This window comes from Anguilla anguilla, chromosome 14 (genome assembly GCF_013347855.1).
Source record: "Anguilla anguilla isolate fAngAng1 chromosome 14, fAngAng1.pri, whole genome shotgun sequence".
NCBI lineage: Eukaryota > Metazoa > Chordata > Actinopteri > Anguilliformes > Anguillidae > Anguilla > Anguilla anguilla.
The window spans coordinates 16,988,110-17,014,063 of NC_049214.1; the positions used below are offsets into that span (position 1 = coordinate 16,988,110).

At 39.2% G+C, this 25,954-nt stretch overlaps 1 protein-coding gene across 4 annotated transcripts in view; it reads left to right on the forward strand.

Annotated features, from left to right (window-relative positions):
- The first annotated feature begins 372 nt into the window (after positions 1–372).
- Positions 373–25,954, forward strand: part of garnl3 (GTPase activating Rap/RanGAP domain like 3) — a 91,445-nt gene continuing 65,863 nt past the window's right edge. Inside the window, exon 1 of one of the 4 annotated variants that reach the window (XM_035390506.1) lies at positions 373–898. In XM_035390506.1, coding sequence (XP_035246397.1) covers positions 798–898 — 101 coding nt within the window. In that variant the 5' untranslated portion in view covers positions 373–797. Of the gene's footprint in view, positions 899–19,327; positions 19,726–19,785; positions 19,818–25,954 lie in introns of those variants that run through there. The other 3 variants (XM_035390504.1, XM_035390507.1, XM_035390508.1) reach the window with 3 other exon arrangements.

Below are 25,954 nucleotides of genomic sequence, written 5' to 3' on the forward strand. Positions count from 1 at the left end.
TAACTGTTAAAGGGGGAATTAACAGTGTTTGGGCAGCAAACCTGGCTGGCTAGATCTCTGAATTACATGAGCACTTGTGTATGCAGGCTTAATCAAACCTTTTATTTAATACTACGAAGTACACCATTGTAGTTCTATAGAGTAACCTCAAACAATAAACATTCATTATTTGTTCCCAGTCTTTATTCCCGTGTATTCTATAGCAATGCAATAGAATAACGTTAATGATAATGAATGGTGTATGCACAGTATGTACACACACACACACACACACACACACACACACACAACCACACGCACACGCACACACGCACGTGTATGTGAAATCACCAGACAGCTTTTATTGCCCTTCCCTTTGGCTCGGTAGACATTAGGACCCCGCAGACTCACCGCGTAGCGGGGTTGGAGGGAGTGGTGTACTGTATATCGCCAACAGTCTTCAGCCCTAACAGTGCCGTGGAGTCGACTGCAGCTCGTTACTTTCTTTGAAAACCTTGGATTAGGACTGGGACAGGTGCAGACTGCGTCCTTTTCAGAGGGCTTGTCCACCTTCCGGCCTGGATGGAGTTTGCAAACAGCATCCCTGCTATGCAGCACATTTAGCCCTTTGGCTCAGTCTTTTTTTCTTTTTCTTTTTTCAGAAGGAGAAAGTCTGCGGCTCACTTTCCATTTTTAGTAGTAGGTGGTAATTTTTCTTCTGATTCCTTTCACGGCGGGCAGTCCTTTGTCCGTCTTTTTGCAACAGACCGCTTCGAAACCGGCTTTCTGTTCACGGAGTACCTCACTTCCCGGCACTCATGAATTCGGATATTAATATGTACCTCGGCAGGGAGAAATCAGGTATTATGAGGAAGAGAGCTCTTCTGCTGAGGAAAGGCTGCAGCTTTGAAATAACAAGGTAGGGAGTGCGGTTTGGGGTATCTGAAGTGCTTTGTGCCAGCTGGGAGGCTCTTAAAAAAAGACCCATTTAAAATGCATAAAGATTGATGCAGTGTAGCAAATAACACGTGCTTGTTCACTCGTTACCTGCACTTTCATACTGGTTCTTAGAAGCAGAGTAATAATGTAATAATGATTGTTTTAAAAAGAACAGAAAGAACCCTCTCATGGGACCGGGGGTTTTGGTTCTCATGAGATGCCAGGCACGGCAGCGAGGGCCAAACGATATTGTTTTGTTTTGATATTGTCCGATTGCACTTCTCACTCCATTTAGCGCACATACGGGATCCGTGTGTCATCTTTGCGCATTTGAAACCACTGAACGGTTTGCCACATGTTCAGCCTTTTCCGCTCCCAAGAATGGATATATGAAATGTTTTCACAGAGCTTGGAATTATATGTCCACTCAAAGCCTTGATATTCTACAGACCCCAATAGGCTACGTTATGGTTTTTGTGAGAACTTGCGGGTTCCAATCCAGTGTCAGCATCAGTTTAACCAAAACAGTTATTTACACAAAATAAGAATGTGGCTTTCCGCATTCTGCTGCGATATAGATTCTGCAACAACACTGTGCTACGAGGTTGATCAGATGTTGTATAAAATGCGTACATTGTTATTTTAACCCTGTGTATATCCAGTGGTACACCTAGTTTAGCAGGCACAACATGACCGAATTGATGAGCACCGAACTTGGGGCTGCAAAAAAACACTTCCACTGAATGGACTGCAACTGCAGAATCACACATATGCATTCGGCTAGTTAACACCTCTAACCGGCGTGTTACTGCAAATGCGCAAATGTAGAAGTACATGTTAAGGCGCCAATGAAAGGCGCCGCATGCACAGCTATTATGCATGTAGCAAAGCCGTTGATATAAGGCTGGTATTATGAGAATGCCGTATGACACACACACACAGAAGTGTGCGTGCGTGCGTGTGTTTGTATTGTAGTATTTAGATCATTGCTGAAGAAAAGGCACACGTCCTAATATTTAAATATTCTAACAGACAATATATTTGGGCTTTATTATATGATTAACTTCATAAATGCAACTTAATTTATTAGGCTTGATATTTCAGATAATAATACTATTACACCGAATTGATCTATACAGCCATCCTTTCCAGCAGCATTTAATACAATAGCACGTCCTTGTGAGGTAATACTCCATGTTTTCCACTAGGTGGAGGCATTGCGTTTCTGTACACAATTGTGCAGCTATATCAAGTATTTTCAGAACAAGGCAGATAATTACGCAAATGATCCAATGTCTAACGTTTTGGAAAACATTTTTATAGAGCTTTTAAAGAGGTGGCCTCTCAGTGTATTCTGTAACATGCAACAGGGGATGAATAGTTACCATCATGCATCGTTTAAAGTGGATAGGGATGACATTTCATTCAGGTATTCAGCAGATGACTGGACTTGTAATTCAGAGGTTATAGGTTTGATTCCCAGGCTGGGCACTACAATTGCACCCTTGATTAAAGTATTATATCTGAATATCTGTATAAATGGATTCAGGTTCGTTGCTCAAGGGTACAACAGCAGTACCAAACCTGGGAATCCAATCTACAACCTCAGAGTTACAAGTCCAGCTCCTTAAACGTTATGTCACGCTGTTGCCTACAAGAATGTTACAGGAACGGTATGGATGGCAGTTTTTCATTTTGTATTCAATATTCAATATCTTTGGTGGGATACTGTGTTTTTGAAGCTTTCAGATCTGTTTCTTGAACGTACTACGGAAGTGTAATGGTTACTGAATAGTTGAGAAGTGTTTTCAGAGTTTTGTGGGTATCTCACTTTTAGATATAAGTACTGGTCTTACTGTTGTTGGTGTGTCATTTTTAAATATAAGTACTGGTCTCACTGTGGCCGTGACGATGTCATATGTTACTGGGCTGTACAAGTTACATACTGTATTTACAAAGCATGATCATTTAGATTATTATTATCATTTATGTTGATCACGGACATGTTGTCCATTATGTGTGGTCACATGATTGTGTGCTGTATCTGCATTGTAGGAGTAATTCTGGCTGAACTAAAATACGTAAATTAAAAACTGGCCAAATTATTACTAGTAAAGTTGCACAGAGATCAGTAACCTGTTAGAATAAAAATACACCACTGTAACTGGGAAAACGTTCAGATGTACTCAGGGTAAATCTACATTTTGTTTGATACTTGGCCTACACTTGTAAGCACATGTGCTTATATACACAAACACTTTCAGACATACACTTGCATATGTACACATGTACACATATACACATAGAATCTGAGTAGCACACACACACACACACACACACACACAGGGTGTGGTCATGGTATTTTTAGCTGTGCTTACGGAAATTGTCTCCTGCGTCTTGGTGGGTAAATTTTTAATGCTTTATTAAATTGAAGGTTTTGGAGGCCAGACTTTTTTGTTTTTGGGGAAAGCGTATTCCAAATTGACAGTGTTGTTTTTAAAAAGTTACAAAGGCTCATAAACTGCATTATTCATAAGCTTTCAAGCTGTGCAGTCTCAATGCTACAGCTAAACCAGACAGTTTCTCCAGGGATTTTTGGCTCACTCCACTGACTCTGCACTCTGCTCCCCAGTTTTCCTGTTATAAATCTGCAACTGAAACCATGTCCTGCAGGATTTTACAAGATTTCCCACATCAAACGTTGTTGAGAAAATCAAACCAAATGCTTTTGTAAAAAAATATTCTCATCTTTTCACAGGCTTAGATATAAATTATGTGTCTTCACACCAACCTAACAGGACTGATCTGTGTTAGTCAGATGGTCTTAATATGTAGCTAGGTATACCAATATGCTGGTTACTTCCTGTGCGATTAGAGGTACTGTCAACATGAGCTGTCAAAAGCTGAATTATTAAGGAACGTTAGACAGTGCTTAATGTCTTGTTCTGGTCTGGACACATGTTTAACAGTGCAAAAGTTGTGTGTTCATATGAAAAATAATTTTTTGTTAGGACATACTGTGTGTCTGGATCTGTGTTGTGTTCATGTGGATGTTTGTATGTAGAATTGTCTTATGAGTCTATGTCTGTACACCTGTGTGCATAGATGTAGGTACAGTATCTGTCTGTTTGCGTTGCACATGTATGTGCACACAACAGTAGGTTGAAATCTCCCTCTTCTTGTTAAGTTAACCAGGACTGACTGACTTTGCGACTCCTCAGATGTGATTCATAGAGGGATGTGTACTAGACCATGCCAACATCAAGACCAGAAGAGTCAACACAGTTCACCCAAGCATAACAGATCTCCCTGCCTCATTTTACAGGTGTTAAAGCTATCACATCCACAGGCACACACATTTAAGGTTCAATTGATGAGCCATCAAATGGTCTGCTTATACTGAATCTTTGAGCACTGTAAATGACCTCGCTGGAAGGCACAGTAGGTCTGTGGGTTTTCATGATCAGATCCCTGTTTGACTCAGATTGCTTTTTGATTCACTGAGGAGGCTAGTTGTCCATTCTTTTTGCTCTGTTTTGGTTTCGATGTAAGGTGGATAGGCATCTTTAAACGAATCCAAAATCTTTCAGTTTTGACATTTGTTTAATCTAATCCACTCTGTGACATTCTTGTCACCGGATTCAGGACATGCCTGACCCGAGGGCCATCTTTGAAGCCTTCTTCCAAAATCTCGCAGACGCCATTCAACAGCATGTATTCGCTTCCTCACAAGCTCAGAGGTGTCCCACTGCCAGATATCCTCCTGCCAAGAATACAAATCTGGGAGCTGCCAGACATATCAAAGCACAACATGGACTGTATCTTTTCCGTGGAAAACACCACATGCTCCTGTGTCTCTCTAGCCTTTCGTCTGCAGCCCCAGTGGCCATCCCTCTCCCGCGCCGTAACGCATCCAGCACCAGACATTTACGTTTAGACCGGGTCATTATGCCACTTTTACTTTAACAATTCAAATGATCACATTGTACACGGGCCACAACATCAGCTTCATGTTCCTTCGGTTGTGGGAATTTGACTAAGAAAGAAACAACAGAAAGAGAGCGACCTGCAGAGCAAATTTTCTTTGCAAATAAACAGTTTCTTGGGCTCAGTTTGTGTCAGCGCTACGGAATGCACATCAAATAGATGCTGGGTGACTAAGGCCACACTGAGAGGGCTTTCACAGTATTGAGTGTTTAAGAGTGTTTGAGAAGTAGGTCCATTAGTTTCAATTCAAAACAGAATTACGTGCGATATAAAGTATGTCATTGTCCATCACACTTGAAATTTGAGCAGGGAGAAAACACTATGCATAAATACAGATATTCCAAGAAAAGACAGAGGTTTAAGGACTCAGTTGACAAATCTTGGAACTTGGAAGTCTGCAATGTCTGCATTTGGCTACAGACAGATTTACCTTCAAATAATCATGGAATAAGTGTCTTTGTGCATCTGTGCACATGTGTCAGCATGTGCTGTAATGTGTGTGTGTGCATGTGCATGCGTGTGTGCTAAGGGGAGTTAATGTATATTAATGTAATTATGTGCTTTCTTAGTTCTATTAATACGTCTCTTGACATGTTGAAGAGAACAGTTCTTACAATGGTCTCTTACCTCTTTAAAATGGTTGTGTGCTATTTTGCACTCAATCTGAATCACTGAATTTTCTGATAAACATTCTTTCTTCATAATCATTTACAGCTGTGCAGTCAGCGCAATGAATGCACAAGGCTAATTTGCAGTGGAAAAAGGGACAAAATAAAAACAAATAATAGAAACCCTCGCTTGATTACAGGCATAGATAAACTTTTATTCCTCTCAACATCTGTTTCAATTTATATCCGAAGCATACATACCTACATATTACAGTGAACTGGAAGCTACTCCAAGAAACCAGCCCTGGAAACTATTCCTGCAAAAGCAACCTGGAAATTGCCCAGATTGGAATGGGTTTGTCTTTAGCCAACTAGCAATTAAAATACCAGCGGTTCAAATCACACCACGAGTCTACATTCGTGGACTGCTCTCCCTCTTTGTGCTTTTCTTTTGAACATTTGTGTAAACATTCATTCTGGTCAGGCCTGGCATCCTAGACCATAGTGCAGGAGAACGTGTGTAAAAATAAAGCGATATTTCCCAGAACAGATGGAGAAAGAGCACAAATCCGGGGATGAATATGACAGGAAATCACATGGTATTTAGAGGAAGTGTCTTGCCTCTGTATGATCCATGACTCTTCCCTCTTGCCAGAAAGACATAGTCATCTTCCTTGGATATTTTATCGTACTGTGATCAGTTATTTATTTGTTATATGAGCAAAACTGTGTGCTGGAAATTAAAAAAAAAAATCTATATACATGTCAATCAACAAAATCACCCAGGCCCTCCACCCTTCCCAATGACCATAAAATCCCCAATACCTTTTATGATATTGGCATCCAGTAGGCTACCTCAGATTTTTTCAGCTGTAAGGTCAGGAACTATTGGGTGACTGGAAATCAGTGTATATTATTTTGCACATCTGATTCTTGGTGCAGAAATAGTTATGAAAAGTAGTCCACTATGATGCTTACTACAGCATAAGCTTAAGTTCCTATAGCTTTTCCTAGGGGGATGGTATAGCCTACATAGGTTGTACTATATTTATTACTATTTTAAATTGTCTCAATAGGCAGTGTGCTTTGCAGTATGCCACATAAAAGTTGACAGTACTTGACACATCACATGTACTGTAAATGTGTGTGTATGCAGGGGTGTGGGTGTTTGCATGTGTGCGTATGTGTGTGTGTGTGTGTGTGTGTGTGTGTGTGTCAACAGGGGTGACATGGCAAACCTCACACTGGAACACTTTGTACTCATAGGATTCCATACCTTAAAATGGGTTAATACACCTACCGGAGCTATGTTGGAGATTCTGGGTCAGGCCATACCAGAATAAAGTGGAAGCCAGAGTGTCACCGCTGACTTGGTTTAATTGTTTCCTGATCTAGTATCTCTACACAGTAACTCACAAACATTGCCTAAGCTGTCCCTCCGAAAAAGCTCTCAAAATCCTTAATATTTAATGTCACCATAATGTTCACTAGGAGAAGGTTAATTTCCCTATAAACCTATTATATTTCTTGTTTTGTAGATTGACCTGCACCAATAATAATACATAAAACTGAAGAAAGACATTGGAAAACCGAGTTCCGCTGTAATTATAAGTATCTTTTGAATTTTATTTTTTTAATACAGTTCCAACATAATTTGCCCAAACACCAGAGTTTTCACTAGAGGGTGCTAACTTGCACTTTAAGATTGACATTAAAATGACAACATAACAGAATAAGGTTTTACAGTCCTGTGCAGTTTGTCTTTTTATATTTAAAATATGAATATATATTTATATTTAAAATAGCAGAATATTATTTCATGGTGAAGGTTACAATAAAGGGTTAATATAATAAATAAACACCACTGTCTTATTAACTTTAAAGGGATTTGGTTTTCTAAGAAAAAGCAAATGCTGAAGGCCCTTACATATGTTACATATGATATGTTTGTAGTTCAGGGGCTAGTTCTACAGTAGCTATCCAAGATATGAAATGTGCCAACAAACAGCTTGCATGTTACTAGCTCATAATTTAAAAGATGTATTTTCAATTTATAAAAGGTAAATTACAGTTTCATATCAAAGTCAACGAATGTAGCTTAACGCTATACAAATATCATGATTACACCATCCGTATTTTAATGTTTGTGCTTCTTGAAGGCTTACACCACAGTTGAAAGTGACCCATAGATTTGTACTGAACCTTTATGCTAATCCTAGACAGAGAACAAATCATTATGATTGGTGTTCCACAAACATAATGTCATTTAATAGATGCCTTGTTACATTACACCCCACAGCGCTACATATGCATAGACTTACAAGCTGGAAAGTAACATGAGCTTGAGAGATCTGCAGCAACATTCTGGCACAGAAAACATTAGAAAAATATTGAGATTTTCTCTTATCATGCTGTTGTAGCTATGCAAATACACATCCATCTTTTGTGTGCCAACCAGTTTGTTTTATTTAATCAAAATATGATTTCTCTTTTTTTTTAAATAAAAGCATCTTATTCAAATGTGTCCATGTCAAAACTTTCCTTTTCAGTTAATGAAAATGATGAGGAAAAAAATGGTGTGAGATTTCATTACCATTTCATCGCTATTTTTGTGTGATTTCCTACTTTCCACATTGTTTCTGTAAAGTGCAATATTAAGTGGCGTACACACCCACAGCAATTTGTTGTATTAATGGTCAGAAGTGATTACCCCATCCATCAGTATATCTGACCTTGTACTTGCAGGCAGTAATGTCTTCTCTGTCAGATTTTTCACCCACTGACATTTTTCTAAGCAGGCATCACTGTTTGGCATTAAATTCTTAGGATTGATTGTTGCTATTTTTTAAACAAATGATGTGTAGTTGCATAAGAGTAAATATGAGTCAGATGCTCATTAGTTTCTCAGGTCTGTGATGTGTCAGGCAAGATGTATGGCTAGTACCTGCCTTCTCTCAAAATACAGGTCCATTGATAGCTCACCATAAGACAAGACAGTCATAAAGCTGCACTCCTTTTACTGATACAAGCATGTAGCAAACAGTCGAACATTAAGTAGCTCACTTGTGAAGATGAGGCATCCAATGAAGACGGCCTTCTCACCGTTAATCAATGTAAATGCAGAGCACCGAACGCACTATTGGGGTAAATTACATTAAAAGTTAGGTTGTGGAGGCCAGTGTTGCATTTGAGTGCATCTTTTATGTGTCTCCTTGCCGATGTTGTCCCACTACACAAATACAACAGGTTTTTAATGGATGGCTCTACCCTTTATAAAATAAAAACCATACAGCAATGAGACCCTGCATGATGGGCTCACTGACCACCAATCTATATGCTACAGCAGGCCTGGTGCAGTGGGCAACTGTTTCACCTGCCAGTCTGCAGATGAACACTTCATTTACCCACCATATGCATAACAATGACAAATGCGATATAGATGCTCATTAGTGCTGCACTGCTATGCTAATCAGTATGCTGACAGATACTCTAGGAATTCAATTTATAGGAAACTTTTTGTAACTAAGTGCAATATATGACATCTTCCACATGAGAGGAAACTGTGAAATTGCAGTGAATCAATACAGCACCTGATATGACAAAATTTGTCAATTTGCAATTTGACCAGCTCAGTAAATAACTGTGAATTTGGGAGATAAATTGTTGCAGTGTCTTAAGTCATACCTCTTGAGTTCCCTGTGTTTGCTTTGCTCCAGCTCATACCATTTAATTCTGTAGTACACCACGCTTCACTTAATTGAGTTTATAAGATAAGACTTGGCATTTAGGCTACACCGTTGTCCTGCATAACAGATATCGTCAGTGTTTGGACAGAATTTTTCTATTAGCTTTTCAGTTTCAATTCAAGTATAGCTCTCTGCCAGTTAAAATATACATTCATCGAGTTCATAAAATTTTAAAGTTGAAAAGATCACTTATGTTTTCTAAACAAGTAGTTTCTGTAATCTCTTAGCAAAGTGACATCAAAGAGTCAACACTGAAATAAACAATGGCTCAAGTCTGGCAAAGAAGTAGTCAAGGAAATCTAAGCACGGCATATGATAATGAAAAACAATCAACAGTTTAACAGGAATTCCCTCCTTTCCTCCTCAATGTACTATATAAGGGTTTCAAAACACAAAACTCAGGGCCCTTTCAGTAACCTTTTGTTCAGCATTATTTTGTTCATGTTATTTTCAGTAATTGGAATGGTAAATATTTACTTTGATCGTCATAGTCTTCCTCACTGATCGTTCATAGAATAAAACTGTCTGCAATGCTCATTTACAGCCAGCAGGGTGCAGTAGTGTGACATCCAGAAAAACCTGGGTCACAACAAACTGTTCAGTCTTATTAGAGCAACAGAGGAGTCTGAGCACTCAAGTAAACAAAAAGCGCTCACAGAGGAGTACGTCATAACCTACAACTGACTAGAAAACTGTGGGTTCAGATCTCAGGCAAGGCAAGCAATTACATTCTTGCAAAAAGAACTTGGCTCAGTACAGTAAATGCCAGCAGGACTAATCGGTCTCAGGAAGTGTAATGCAGACATTGTGCTTAATTCAATTTGTATACAGACAAATGAGGATGAAAGCAATGTTACTAAGAAGGGAGAAAGGAAAAGTTACCTGTGAACACAGGGATTAAATGATGGGTGAGAATTTCTTTCCAGTTAAGTCACACCGGTGCAAGGAAAATCCTGCGCAGTTTCAGTCAAAGACCCACGCTCTGCTTTGCCTGTCATTTGTGAGCTATGTCCTTTTTCTGATGCTATATTGGACGCCCAACCCCCCCCCCCCCCCCCATCCCACCTGACTCCCCCTAGTTGGCCAGGGTCTGTGGGCCTCATTAGGATTCCATGCTCAACCCAGTGTCTGGTGCGGCCAAATGCCAACATGTTATCAAGTGGCTCGCTGAAATGTCATTACGTCAATAGACACGATTGATGATGGCTTTTCATTAGACGTAATCAGTAGAATTAACCTTTGTCTGCAGTGGTAGGACAAAGCAGCATCTCTGGTGTTTGTATTTATTATTTAAGATAATGTCCTGCTGTAGGTAAATTATGGTGGTCACATTTATGCAAAGTCTTTCAGACAAACAAGGGCAAAGGGATTCAAGGCCAGCCAGATGCATGTTGGTTGCTTATCATAATGTGGCATAGTGTGGGCACTATTGCATTTGTCTTTGGATGGACCCACCCATGTTTGTATCAGATGCCCATATAACTGAATTTTACTACAGAAATCAAATTAAATAAGTCTTGCTCAGTGGCACTGATATCCCATCCAGGACTGGAACTCCAGGTCAGATCCAAACAAAGGTCTGCTTTGCCCCAGATTTAATCCTTTTGCACATAGATTGCTGCTACAAAGCAAAGCTAAATTCTCAGGTGCTGAATCAGCTCAGTGTGTATATGTGTCCACGTGTATTCCTTTTGAGTCAGAATTGATTTTAGACAGAATATTTTTCTGTGTACACAGCCAGGGGCCTTTATGACTAGCGTAATTACATTGCTACAAGCTACCGCACAGCTGGTCTGTGTGTGACTGGCTCTGTTCTTATATTTAGTTCCTTTACTATAATTGTACACACACACACACACACACACATACTATAATTGTCACAGACACATAGTAAGCTACCTTATTTATAAATAAAGAGACATTGATACTGTTACTTTGTGACATGTTTAAGAGTTGTGCAATGTAATTATCCAATCTGTTTCTGGGAATCGTGCTGCAGTAGGATGTGTAATTTCAGTGAAAGACCCCCCTTTACAGCTAAGCATTGTCCACAATTTCCTTGCATCTGCAAATATCAGTGAATAAAATGTGTTCCAAACAACTTTCAGGTCAGACAGTACCTGTTTTCTTATGTGGAACATGACAAAAACAGGATAAAGCTTTTTGCTGAATATCCTGTCTTTCTTTTTCCACTTCTGTTTCATCTCCTATGTCTGGTGTGAACCGTACATTAATCCTGTGAGCAGACTAGACCAGAGCTTCTCTCAAGATTCTGACTGAGGGAGGCTTTCATACTAACAACAGTTCAATTGTGCCATGCCCTTCATTTTCTGCAATGACATCTTGTACAATTTCATTGTTTTCCATTCTTACATATCATCAAAAACTTGACCACCTAAATTAAGTAAAATATGTTTAGTAAATAATACTCATCTCAAGCTGATATGTAAAGCTCAACTTTAAATGAAAGTTTACATAGAATGGAAAAGACCTGGTAAAAGGGATTTTAATAAGGGTATTTTGAGATAAATGGTACAATGTCTAGATGAATATTGTATGTGGTTCCTACTTACTATATTGTAAAATGTAAAGTAAAAATGTGAGGTTTGTATTTAAGATTTCTATACTTGTATTTGTAAAGACAGATTCTTGTTCAATAGTAGATATTTGAAAATGTGTGTACTGTACCAATGGCCAGAATGTCAATCACTCTTGAAAATGGAGGATGTATTCAATATAACTCATTTCTGCCTGACACCTGGAGTGGGATGATCGAGTGCTCTTTGGCTTTGTGGGTACTAACATATTTGTTTAGCAGTTTTGAGCTCAATGCTGTGGATCATTTTTGTGCCTACATTAAATCATAATAAACATACCCTACGATGGCTGTACTGATAAAAGAGCGGAAGCAAGAGAGAGCTTACAGCTTTGCACTAGGACAAGAGCAGAACATAATTTGGGATTCAGTGCCATTAACAGTCTGTGACTCAATATCCTTGCCTGTAGGCCTAATAACAAAAGCACAAACCCATTGTTAGGAAGGAGGCTGATCCAGAATCCATCTATAATCCTACGTGGTTTTGTTTCGCCAGATTGGTGAAGAGCAGCCTAGTTGACATATACCCTGGCCCATGACTAATGCCTTAATGGATCTAATTCTCTTTCATATGGGCTATTATGACCACTGATGAAGCAGTTATTAGTAATGCAGCTTCTCTAAAGTCCATAGGCGCACCGTGGTCACTGAGGAGAGTGAAATACATCACTGATCGAGGTTAATGGGCTACATGTCAAGATGCCTTGAGCTCTGTATTTGAACTCTGCTACAGATACCAGCTGGACAACAGAGAACATAATATATTTTTATACAATGTTATCATTCAAAAAAATCTACAAGATCTTTGCATGTGAAAATTACAAAGATTTGTTTTGGCAAGGGGAGATACGGTATGTTTACAGTGATTCAGTACAGCAGTCCACCTCCACCTCAGTTTTACAGCTGCTAGGTAATGGGGTGGGGGGCGGAGGGGCATCTCCATCGATTGAGAGGAAATCTGCTGATTTGGAGTCAGCCCTTGCCTCTGTCAAGCCATGCCTGATGTGAAAGTGTAAAAGGTCAGAGGTCACTTCCCAGGGTAATTGAATATGGCCTTTGGAGGGCTCCTGCACCTTCTGCATTAATGTGACTGTCTGACACTCTGGGTAATAAAGCATTCAGCTCAAATGCCTGGTTTTCATAAGAGCGGGGAAAGGGGATCAATATATTAAAATAGCCCTTTTTTCCCAAAGAAGTGAGTTATGGTCCCTTGTTCAGGAATTAATAAGACATCAATTTTCATAGACGTTAGCCAGGGAAGTATAAAATAGGTGGCATATTACATAGCTAAGCAATTCATTAGAGGCTGTACATAAATGTGCTGCCATCTACACTGAAACCCAAAATATTACAGTTTATCAATCAGAACAGCTACAGTCCACTCCCAGAGCAGAACCTTCTTTTTGATTTTAATTTAAATTTTAGCAAATTCAGTCAGAAAATTCATGCTATTTGATCTCTCAGATGTACCACTAGGTAATACACATTTAGAACACATTCATTTATAAGTAACCTTTTAAGCCACCAATTCCTATGCAGAGCTGAAAATGTACATGGAATTAATTAGAAAAAAAGGAGAAAACAGCCACTTTTTACCTGCTGCTGAAGTACATTTTAAATTGTTAACTCTGTAACTCTTAAACATTTTCAAACCATTTTTATAACGAATATGACAGGAATCTGACCAGTATCTACCTCCTTCCATATAAGCCAGGGCACAAAGATCAGCTGACATGCTGTTCCTGAAAAAAATGTTTTTACAAATCGTATTGCTGTATTGTTGTAAGTTGTATTGTTTCTGGCTGGATCCCAACAGCGGGGCCAGCCCTATAAACACAAATGTCTGTGACTAAGTGACTGAGTGTTGAAGTTACACCATTGGTCAGCCGAGTTATGAAGTTACACCATTGGTTGGCTGGCACATGGTCCAGCCGTATACTAAGTTTTGACCTGGTCTTGTTAGAGTAAGGTTCGGTCCTCCTCACTTTTCATTGGACCTTGTCTTTGAAAACAAATTCAAGAAAGTGTTTTACGAGAAAGCTGGTTTAGTAAAACCTTGTCAGAAACCAATTCATATCAACAGTTTTTTTTCCCATTATTTTGGGTGCCGTTTTGTATACAACATACTGGTTATAGCACACATTAAATAAATGTCTGTATATCAGGAAGCTTACAGCATGAAGTTAAATACATGCATATTGCTTTCTTATTGCTCTATGAGGACTTAATCGAGTTGTTTGTAGTGGAAGAAACAATGGTGTAAACACAGCGGGCTGTATTGCAATTAAGGTGCAGGTGTTAGTGTACTTCTGATCATTTGCTTTTCAAAATATGAACTACAAGATGTTGCTATGTCTTTAGGTGTTTTCATCTGCTGAGAGCTTTTACTTTTTTGATTGAAAACTGAGACTGTGGAAACGGACAATGAAATAAGTAACTTAAGCCGCGTTTCCACCGCAGGAACTATACCCCGGAACTAGGAACCTTTTGAGGAACTCAGTGCGTTTCCACCGCAGGAACTAGGGTCTAAATTTAGTTCTGGGGGCTTTGTTTTACCCCCCAAAACGTTCCTGCTCGGGGGCTAATACTTTCCGAAAGCACAGGAACCTTTTGGGTGGAGCTTGCAGCGCTGGACATTTCTGATTGGTTGAGTACTCGTGGCATTTGTGTTGTATTTATTTTCCGCCATTACCCGCCATGTTTGAAAATATGCAGCGGCAAACCAATTTATTTTCATAATAACTTCAAATCAAACTTGTATGTTATGCGGCGCAGTTGCCTACTTTTGGTTATAGTCAACGTCTTGGAATTATAACGTGTGCTCTTCTGTTCTTTTCTTGCTTTAGTATTCGTTTTATAAAATGCTAAGCATTCGTGCTGGGACAGCATATTACGTAGGCTACCAAAACATTCAAACGGATTAATTCGGCTGCTGAATATTTTCTTCCGGATTTTCTTTGTTAGCCCGTTGTAATTGACTCAAAACGTTTGATACAGTTATGTGAGGTATGCGGTAGTTCTGCATAATTAACATTGGTGATACAGTACAAGCAAACTGGAAATCACCTTCCGCACTTTTTATCCGGGTAAAATAACAGGTTAATTCTAGTAATCTTCCCTTTAGCTTTTTCAGACTGCCGTAATTTTACTCAATTTTACTGCCATTTTTCAATTCCACGAAAAGACCAGGAAGACTATGGACTCATTTATGGTGCATGGTTCGCATCTGGAGGGCACACTTCGCTGCTCGGCTAGCAGTAACTTCGAAGGAAAGCAAACGGTGGCTGCACCACTACTAATTTACATTTTCACGCAAGTCCGAGTTTTCGTTCTATTCTTGTCATTTTGCGATTAGCCTATATGGAATTGACGACGAGAAAGTAATAAAACAGCAAATTGTTTACAACGTGTGCATGTTTTCTGCTGTTAATGAATGTGTTTGAGAGGATATATGAAAATCAATAAATACAAAAGTAACCATATATAGTCATTGTTGGTAACCCGTTGTATATAAGTGGAATAAACCCCCCCGGGCTGTCCCGGTTATTAGAAAATAATGTAGGCTACTTCGGTGGTAGTATGGGGTTACAGAAGAAATCATATGACAGATGGACCGAAGACAACGTCAGTGGGCTAATTTGCCTAATCTTCGCGGTACTTTAGACCCCGGTGGAAACGCAGACATACCATTGGCTGAAGGAACCTTTTAGTTCCTGGTAAAGTAGTTCCTGGGACTGAAAGTTCCGGGTAATTTTGGTGGAAACGCGGCTTTAGTAACACTACTGGCTCCCTTGTCATGAGGTTTTAGAAGCAAAGTGGTTGCATTAGCAGATGACAGAAACCTGTTTAAAATGTGTATACGTAGCAGAGAGGATGGAGGGAGCATAAGAATAAGTCTATAGCATCTGTGACTTCTGTCAGCACAGAGACTTGTCAATGTATGGAACTGTTCTCAGGTCATCTATCAGAAGCAGAAACTTTGGGATGTTCACGTCTGTCTTAACACAGTGCTGGATACTCCCTAAACAGCTGGAAAATTATGAACTTAGATGGACTGAATGGCATGTTCTTCTCATTTTATTATTACTGCTATACTGTACATTCTTATATATCTAATTCTGGTGAATTACAGATTTAACATTATTGTATAATAAGCCTAATTATTGACTGATCATGTTCAATGGTGGTTAAGGATGTTAACATATACAAAAATGACCAAACAGCTCGTAAAAGTTGTTTAAATGTGTTTTTGAAACGTTAATGTATTAGAATAATGGCTAGGCAATTTACAATGAAATTCCTGATGGTACCTTTGTTGTTCTGCACAATAATGTATAATGAGTAGCTATCACTTGTCACACAGAAAATTCTATGGCAGGTGGCCAATGTAATAAATTATTTACCCCAACATATTTTACTGGCACAAACCTAGCTTAAATTTCAAAAACTTCCTTTAAAATGCACATTGTTCTTATGTAAAGTACATTGATAAAAAGACGCCATGTGTTTGTCTCAAGCCTTTGCCGCCTGAAGATGAATTACTAAAAGGTATATAGCTGCCCATACTGAAAGCATTAGTTCAGCTGAGTCACAACTTATCTAATGACCCAAGCGCATCACTCCATATACCATTTAGACAAATATATTAATGAAATTACAACAAATATTTCTTTAAACCATGTTGTGATGTTGATCACTGATCAATGTATGTCTTGTCTTATAGCTTATAACTGCTATGTTGCATCCTCATACAGCACATGGAACAGTTAAGACAACTGAAGACTTGAACAAAAAGAAATTGTGTAGAAGACTTGTGTAGGCTTTACAAGCTTTATGCCGAGTAAGTCATAATAAAAAGACAAATAATATAATTGGTCATATGAATTCTTATCACAATCAAACATAAATGTTTAGAAAAATGTGAATAGGTTTGGTAAATTCATACCTATTAGATATTGAAATAGTGAATGATTAACACTTTAACAACTGCACACCTTTGAACAGTGAGTGTATGTAAAATCAATAGAAAAATGACAATGAAACCTGAAAGCATGAAATTGAGAAAGCTGTAATTTATTAGTAAAGATCTATATGTATGACTAAGAATGAGCACTAGTGATTTTACATGGGGGTGGACCTTCTGTACTGGTGCTTCCCAGGATGTTTAATGTTTTAGCATTAAAGATCGCAGTCTGATGCCATCGCTACCATCCTGATATGTAGGACTCAGGAATGCATAAAAGCATATTGAAATCAACAAAACCACATATTTTACTTGTCACCTGTTTTTTTTTTTTTTTTTTTTTTTAAGAAAAAAAAAAGATTATTGGGGCGAATAGGCTTTTACAAGGTTCAGATTCAAGGTTCAGTGTTCTTGTTTGATGATGACTGCTCTACCCACTCAGGTGAGTGAAACACATAGAGGCTGCATGCACACTCAAGCACTATGGCTTGGATGATACATTATTTAGCAGGAAAGCAGCACTGACTGCAACTGACTTGAGTACTGTACTCAGTTCTCTTCAGAACCCAGTGAAGGTCACCCACAGAGAAATAACTAGACAGAAAGTTATTCAATGGCATGGGCAGCTCAGACAGCAGTTGCTCTACAGAAATGATGACCTCATTGTTTTTGGGGCCACTTCTGCACAAGATGTGTATGGTTGACCCTTCAGATTTCATACTTTCTGATTTACAGCTTTGGCAATCTGTAAGTGCTGAACCTTGCGCAGGAAAATGAAGTCTGATGAGTAGCTCAACCTTGTTTAGTGTAAACTATATGGAGCTTGTTTGTCCGGGTGCATTCATTATGCCTACGTTCTAAATGAACCTTCATTATTTATTCAGTAGAACTTAATAGGACACACATAGCAGGATCGCTACAAGCAGGATGTGAGCTTCACCATGCTTCCCTCTAAGATAAAAGCCCCCTGTGTGGAAGATCACAGTGATTCTATCTGTTACTCCACATGGAAATCGCTTTCTCTGTGGGGCTTGAGAAAAGCCCCAAACCCCACTATGTCAAAACTAAAAGTTGGCAACGTTGGCTTCACTACTAGCATTGCTCTGAAGCCACTGCAGCGCCTTTCTTAGAAAAACTATTGCTTTGAATCGATCCGTTCTTACCAGCACAAGTGTGAAGCCACTGTAGCTAGCCACTGGTTCTGGATGGGATCAAAACTGTCACCATTATGGTTTGACTGTATAAAATATGTTTCTTCCCATTTTAGAGGTGCCTAAAAAAACCAAGCTTCACACAGTTCAGTAAGTTTGCAATTAATATATTCTAAAAAAAATTTGGTTGTACAAGACGTGTTGTACAAGCTGGCATACTCTTACAGCTAGCTAAACTGGGCCTACAAGCAATCTGTATTAACTAACCTCTTCCAGTTGCCCACCATCTACTGTATCTACACAGATATCCAGGGTGTAATTCCTTAACACACTAGCTTAAGTCAATATAGTTTCTGGTGCATTTATGGGGGTTTCAAAGCCTTACATTACTAACAGGGTACAGTACGTGCTGAAATGTTCTCTTGCTGTTTCTACCTAGAATTCAGTGGTTCCGCCTCATTTGATATTTTACTCATGAATGCATTTTGTTTAATAAAGGAGACTTGCAGACCATTTGTTTTCAGTATTTTGTTTTCAAGATTTTTTCACATAAATAACCCATACGTTGCTCAGTATTATTACTCTGTAATAAATACTGTGCATGCATATTGTGGCAATGGTCACAAATCCTGATGATTTTTTTTTTTAAACAACAAATTAAATGCTCTTCATGTCAAGATCGCAAACATTGCAGTGTAAAATTAACTCTGACAGTACTTTTAAAACGAATAAAATACATTTGGTCCCTATCGGACTGTTGAATCGTATCTACTTTTATAATAACAAGGCGAACACTGAAATATCAACAACAAAAATGAAGTGTTCTGTTATTGTGTTGGAAAACGTTATGAAAACCTCAAAAACATGCTCGCCTCATTTTATAGTTGTTTTAACTACTTGTTCATCATCTGTGGTGTTGACATTTTGAAAAGGACGTCCGTATCCTGTTTAGAAGCTCAGTACAGAAGCAGCGCGATTACTACTGTGAGGTGGGAAAGAACACCATCACATACTGTAGTGACTTGTGCTGCATTGCATCCATCGGATTCCCAGGCCTGCATAACGCTATTAATTATAATGTGCAACCACCGACCACTGTCCCTGTCGTGCATAGCCTACTGCGGAAATTGAGAGGAAGCACCGTGGAATTCTTAAATGTTCATATTCAGTTGAAGTAGCCTATACAGGGTGTGTTTTCAGCTAACCGCAAAATAACACATTCACAAAACATTTAGATTGTAACGACATTTTAGATTCAATTCACCGAGGTACATCGAGTGGTGAAACGCTGGGCGGAGAATTGAGGGGCGGGCGGGGCGCAGCGGAACTTGGTGTGTGTGCGGCTGTTCATGTTTAGCGGCAGCATAGCAATATTGCCGTGCTGGGAGGCTGGGCTTACTGTTGAAACGCATGAGCCTGCAATGTGGTTAGAATGAAATAAACTACCTGACTGCAAGCAGCGGCACAGACCCGTGTATAGTTGACGCCGGAACAAGAGTCCGCAGAACCCTTTGGTGTTTTGGTAGCCCTGTCACATGCTGCTTGCCGGTTTTGTATCTCACATATAGCGTATACGGGAAGGAAACATTGATAAACTGTAATAAAATACTGGGCAACCTGTTATTAAGTCCTTCCGAAGCAGTGATGGTCATTTTTCGTCATTGAAAAAAAAAACAACGATTGCTGGAAATAAAACGCATGGGGATATGAGCAGTGCGGATCCGGCTTCCACTAAACTGCTGACTTTCACCCAACGGTAATTTAACATTTATTAGCCATTCATTATTGGTAGGCTAATATTTAACTTCATTTAAACGGACTGAAGGCAAAGATGTATGTTGAAAGCCCGTACGTATATCTATTTGTGTATGTTATGTTGGACTAAAATGTTATTGCAGCAGTTCTCACACCACTGTTTTGTTGTATTTTCAACAAAATGTTTTACTAACGGTGCAATTGAATTGAACTTGAATATGCCAAAATGTTTTGACTCTTCGCTTTCGTGGTGTAATGCTATTATGTGAGCTTTCTGCAGTACAGGCTACTTGTATTATCCCAATTAATGTAACTGTTTTCCATCTCTATGTATGTCGATCAAACGTAGTCGTCTTTAAACATGCTGCTCCAATTATTTTCCTTTAAATTCAGAAATTGTGAGTGACCAGCAGGTCCCAGTAGAATTCTTCAATAAATCCACGCGTCTTTTTGACAGAATGCAGTCGACAGCCAGTAGCAGTAATGAAATTAAAGGTGCAACGTACCTTTAATCGGATACCAAATTGTACCAGCGACTACAGTACATGGCACAATGTCGAATGCGCTTCTCCAAAAAGAAGTTGAATGCATTGTCAGTATCGTCAGATTTTAACGCCAGAATGTTGCTCATATTTCTTGAACGTTATTGTATTGATTTGTTTTCCTCTGACGGTCTTCGTGAATGCACACGGAAAATGCATTAAAAATTCATGGGAATATTAAATTCACGATAGACTTGGGTTCCACTAACTGGGGTTCCATATAGTTTTTTAAGCCTTTTACAACGAAAGACTAGACATCACAGTAAGCGGGGGGGGAGGGGGGGGGATTTAGCCTATTTGTTCTCCTGATTAGTCGTAAACCTGTCTCAGCATTATTTTGGTAGGCAAACGAATGGTGAAATATAATTCTGAAAATATGAATACATTTTCTGTGCAAATGTAAGACAATACTATAGTAAATTATATGCGCCCACAAAATATAAAATAGTTTATTGGTTCTTGGCAAGTGTTTACTCAACCCGTTCTGAGTTTGTAGGCTATTCTCAAATATTAAGTATATGAGGCCTGTTTATTGTGAATTAAGTGGTTCCGCTACGTATATTTCCCTAACTTAGATAACTTCATGTTGTAACTGTGTAACTTGTGATACTGACGTCATTTTTATTGACAAAGATGTGTCTGTGCTGAATAAAATAACAGATACACATTATAAAATATAACTACATTTATTGGAGCTTGTTGCAGGGGAACCACCTAGGCTGTGTTTTGTTGCGTAGAAAGAAACAGTGCTTTAAGCACCAAGGGAAAGAACGTTCTACACAGATACATGGAACTTACACACATGGCATTGAGACATGTTGCTTTGCATGCTGTTTGGCCAGGCAAACACCAAGGCAAATGTCTCTTGTGTTTTAAGCCATTTCTATTTTGAATACATATATTAATATATTGCTTTTTTTGTGCACACGATTTGCTACCATTTTCAACAGCATGTGGAATTTTTTGTCATTCCACCAAAGGTGGTTGAACTCCTAGTTTTCTCTTCCTCCCACTGTCTTTCATCATCTGCATGGATTATTCATTAGTAACCTCCAGCTATGAGCATCATGAAGCCAGCTGCACTCAGGTATTAAGTGCAATTTGCTGGTGTAGAAACGACAAATGATGACCAGAACCTGCAGTGGTTATGAGATGTAATGTCATATAGGCAAATTAATGCAAATGGCAGACATAGTGTTGCTATGACTGTGAAATACTGAAAGATATCGCAGTGCTCTTTTCTTCCTGAGAGTGACACCGTTGTTATCCACTACCGTATGTCACCCTGGATAACAGCATCTACCAAGTGATTGTAATAAAATGGTGTGATAACTGCAGATCTATTTTTGTTTAGGATCAGTTGGTGTCTGCCAGTGTTAAATCAACAGCCCTTGGTATTCACATATGCTTTTTGACCACATTAATATATTACTTAATATATTTGCTGTAAATATTTTCAGTAGGAACCCTACTGAAAACAGTGAGCTCCATAATGTTTGGTACAAAGACATATTTCTTTATTTGTCTCTGTACTCCAAAATTTTAGATTTGTAACCAAACAATTCACATGTGGTTAAAGTGCTCATTCTCAGCTTTTGTTTTAGGTATTTTTATGCACTTTGATTTCACCATGTAGAAACTACAGCACTTCGTATACATAGCCACTCATTTCAGGGTGCCATACCATTATGTTATGTAAATGAAAGCAGTCATGTTTAGTACTTTGTCACATATCCTTTGCATGATGCTTGTTTCAGGGACTAGTTGCCTTATGTGTTCTATTCAGCGTATGAAATTCAGTTGGATTCAGATTGGGTGAATGGCTTAGCCAGTCAAGAATGCAGTATTTGGCTTTGAAAAACTCTGTTGTTGCTTTAGCAGCATGTTTGGGATCACTGCCTTTCTGTAGGATGATGGCCCGTCCAATGAATTTGGAGCCATTTGCTTGAACCTGAGCAGATGAGATGCTTCTGTACACTTCCAAATTCATTCTGCTGCTGCTATCAACAATTACATCATCAGTGAAGACATGTGAGCTAGTGTCTGTGACAGCCATACATGCCTAAACTATAACACCACCACGTTTCACAGATGATGGGTTCTTTGGATCTTCGGCAGTTCCTTTTGGCCCCTACACTTTGCTCTCGTTATCACTGTGATACAGGTGAATCTTGGTCTCATCTATCCACAAGACTTTTTTCCTGAACTCTCTTTTCCTGGCTCTTTTAGGTGGTTCTTGTCAAACTGTAACCTGGCCATCCTGTTTTTGCAGCAAACTAGCGATTTGAATCTTGCAGCGTAGCCTCTCCATTCTGTCCGTCCACGCTTGCCCCCTGAAGAGTGTTTCTGATCTGGGGGATTTTTCTACATTATAGTGAGGATTCTTCGGTCATCAACTGTAGAGTTCTTCCGTGGCCTCCCAGGCCCTTTGTGATTCACCCCTGATCTCAGTAGTGCTGTCTTTCTTCTTAATGATGTTCCAAACAGTTGATTTTCATAAGTTTTGGCCCATGTCTCTGACTGTTTTTCTTGTTTCTCAGAATGATAATAGTTTCTTCAACTTTCACTGTCACAACTCTGATCCTCATGTTGACAAATGCTAATAACAGACTCCAATAGCTATCAAAATCCTAGAATAAAGGCAAGATACTGAAAATTCTCTTTCTCCCAAACATTACCGAGCTCACTGTATAATAATTTCCAGGTTAATACATTTACAGGCTTCTGCATTTGTCACATGAAATGCGATTTCTGACTTTCACCACTGGAGGCATGCTTGCAGATTTTATCAGCCATCACTCTAATTAGCCTTATTAGCGAGTCATGCAGACCTTTGACTTAAAAACTGTGGGGTAATAGTCTACAGCATAATATTGCAATCTGCCTGTGTGTAGACCTTTGGAGGATTTCCAGGACATTATTCTATATCATCAGTCTTCTTCTACGGTGGAAGACAATAGGCATGTTCTCATCTATAATTGACTGTAATACAAAAGTATACATATCACTGTGTCTGTATGCTCCACAATATTGTGCTGTGCAGATCAAGTTTAGACAGCCTAAAATTTAATTTACACAGATTTATTCTTCAAGAAAAAAGACCAGTAAAAACTAGTTTTACATGGACAATACGCAGACACTCATCAATCCTCTGTACAGGGAGGTCAAGCTACTTCAACTTACCGCTTGGTTATCACATGGATATGACCTTTCCTGTGGTTGTTTCAGTGGAAACATGGAGTTTTTATAACATAATTCTGATAATCAATGAGACCACAGCTTTTAAAGTCTGAGTCAAAAGTCAGAATCAGACCTTTGTTTTGCTTTCAAAGTTTTCTTTGATTTCTTGAGCTATTATTGCACAGGGATTTTCAGTGAGGGAGATGTCCCCAATACTTTCCTCAGGTTAACCCAATAACAAGTCTACAAAATAACAACTCCTGTTCGTGAATCTCCAACAATGCTACCAAGGTTCAAGTCTGGAGGACAGCAAATGTCACATACATTCAAGTGCGTGGTTGAACGATCCATTACGGTCCTCTAGGTCAAACAAGACTGAAAATGAATGACATGAAATGCTGCCTTTCTGTGGTCCAAATAATGACAGAAATCTATGACAGATATTAACACACTGAGAATAACCGTAAAGAATCAACCTCACCAACATGGTCGTGCAGTGAATATTTATCAGACAGGACAAATATGGGAATTTTTATATATTTAGTTGAGAGTGAATTTCATGTGATTTAAATAATTCACTGAATATTTCCTGAATAATTGGATCACCTGCTGAGAAATGTCCGTATGTGGCTGTGCTGTTTATGTTACAAATAAACACTGTCTTTAGGAGAGATTTGTAAATACAGCAGCATTCATTTGCCTCTGTAGACATCATAAGCTTCACTGTGTATTTTTTCTCTTTTTTAATTAACCTAGAACCTCAGTGAAGGACAATGGGGAGCTGTTGATTTCTTTATCAACTGTGGTTGGATGTGCTTAAGCTTTTGCTACTTACTCTTCAAGAGGAGAGGTGAGGGACAGGAAAATTAGATTAGTTCCTGGAAGTGGAGGTTATGCCTCCGTAGCTGTGCTTGCACCCCCCACATCCATTTTTGTACTTGTGTGCTTGTGTGTGCGAGGATGGAGGGGTGTAGAGAAACTACTTCTCATTGGAATGGGGGTGTACTAGTCAGTGAGCAGGCTGGAGGTGCAGGCTAGCAAGCGACAGAGGATTGTGCTTGTGTGGGATCTCTGACTGCCACTGAGAGGAACCAGGATAAATACACTGTGGCAGGAAACTGCAGCTGGAGCAGACAAACTAAACTGCCATCTCCAGACACACGCATACACATATGCATACAGTACAGAGAGAGAGAGAGAGAGAGAGAGAGGAGTGTGTGTGTGTGAGAGAGAGAGAGCACTGGCAGAAAAAAGAAAACAGGACCAGGGTGTCAATTCTTCAATGCAGCCATGAACCGTAATGAAACATTAATGATAGCCTACCGTCTTTATGGTTACATAAACATAAACTCCTGGTTATATGCAGTGTGATGCATAATAGTTTGTTTTGTTAGATGACAAGGGAGCCTGTACTGTGAAAGTAACTCCCATGTTTTGCAGTGCATCTGGTGAACTGCTATACAGCATAATGGATTGTGTCTGATGATTAAATTGTAAAACATGGCCCTTATCCATATGTATTGATTAGAAAAGATACCAACACAGGCACCCTGAAGCTTATTCCTTGTAACAAAAGAGAATGACCGATACAGAGCAGCACTTTCTATTGTAATCTCAAAGATTTGTGTCAAATTGATAACACTTCCTTTGTAGTTTTCTGTATAATAACCGTATTGCAGTTTCCGAGGTTTTTGTGCGATATCTGTTGCACATGTAAAGTTAAAACCTCACTATAAGAAGCTTATCTTCTTCAGTTGACATGAATGCCTGCCAAATAATTTTTCTATTTAAAAAAAAAAAATGTATTTGTTTCTTTGTAGGTATACAAAAATGGTACTTATTGGGGGAAAGGGTGTGACAGGGATAAAGAAAACAGACAAAAAAGACAGCTAGGCTTAATTTTTCAAGTAATATCAGTGGGGAAAGTGCCCGACTAACTATTCAGTTTGACGGACTGTGCATTATTACTGTTAACCTGCCAAAAGTGAAATAGACTGATTTTAAATTGAGACTAGGCTCCACCCAGCCCCCCAGGAAGAGGTCACGCCTGTCAGTCAGAGATGTTTTTGTATAAATGTAACTGAATATGGGTGTCACCCCCAAAACAGGGGTACCCCAGGCTAGAAACTTGTAAGCCCTGCTTTCCGTTGCTGTCTGAAATTTTTGTGACACTGGGATTCTAATACACATGATCAGGGACAGAAAAAGGTGACAACCTATTAAACGAGTAGTCAGTGAGGTTGTGGGAGGGGTGATTTTATCCCAAAGAGGGTTAATAGGAAGGTAAGCTGGCCTGCAGAGACAGGCCAGAGCTAAGCTCCCTGTTCTCCTCCAGGTTGTCTCAGTGTAGGAGCTCAAACACAATTACAGAGGCAGTTGCAGCAGGCAGACTACATCCATCACACGATGACTTCATATTTAATTCAATCACGGCCTCCATCGTCCAACGTGGCAGGCTGCCCTCGGCGGACATCCAGGGCTGTTGGAACAGGGCGCGGCCCGGCGCAC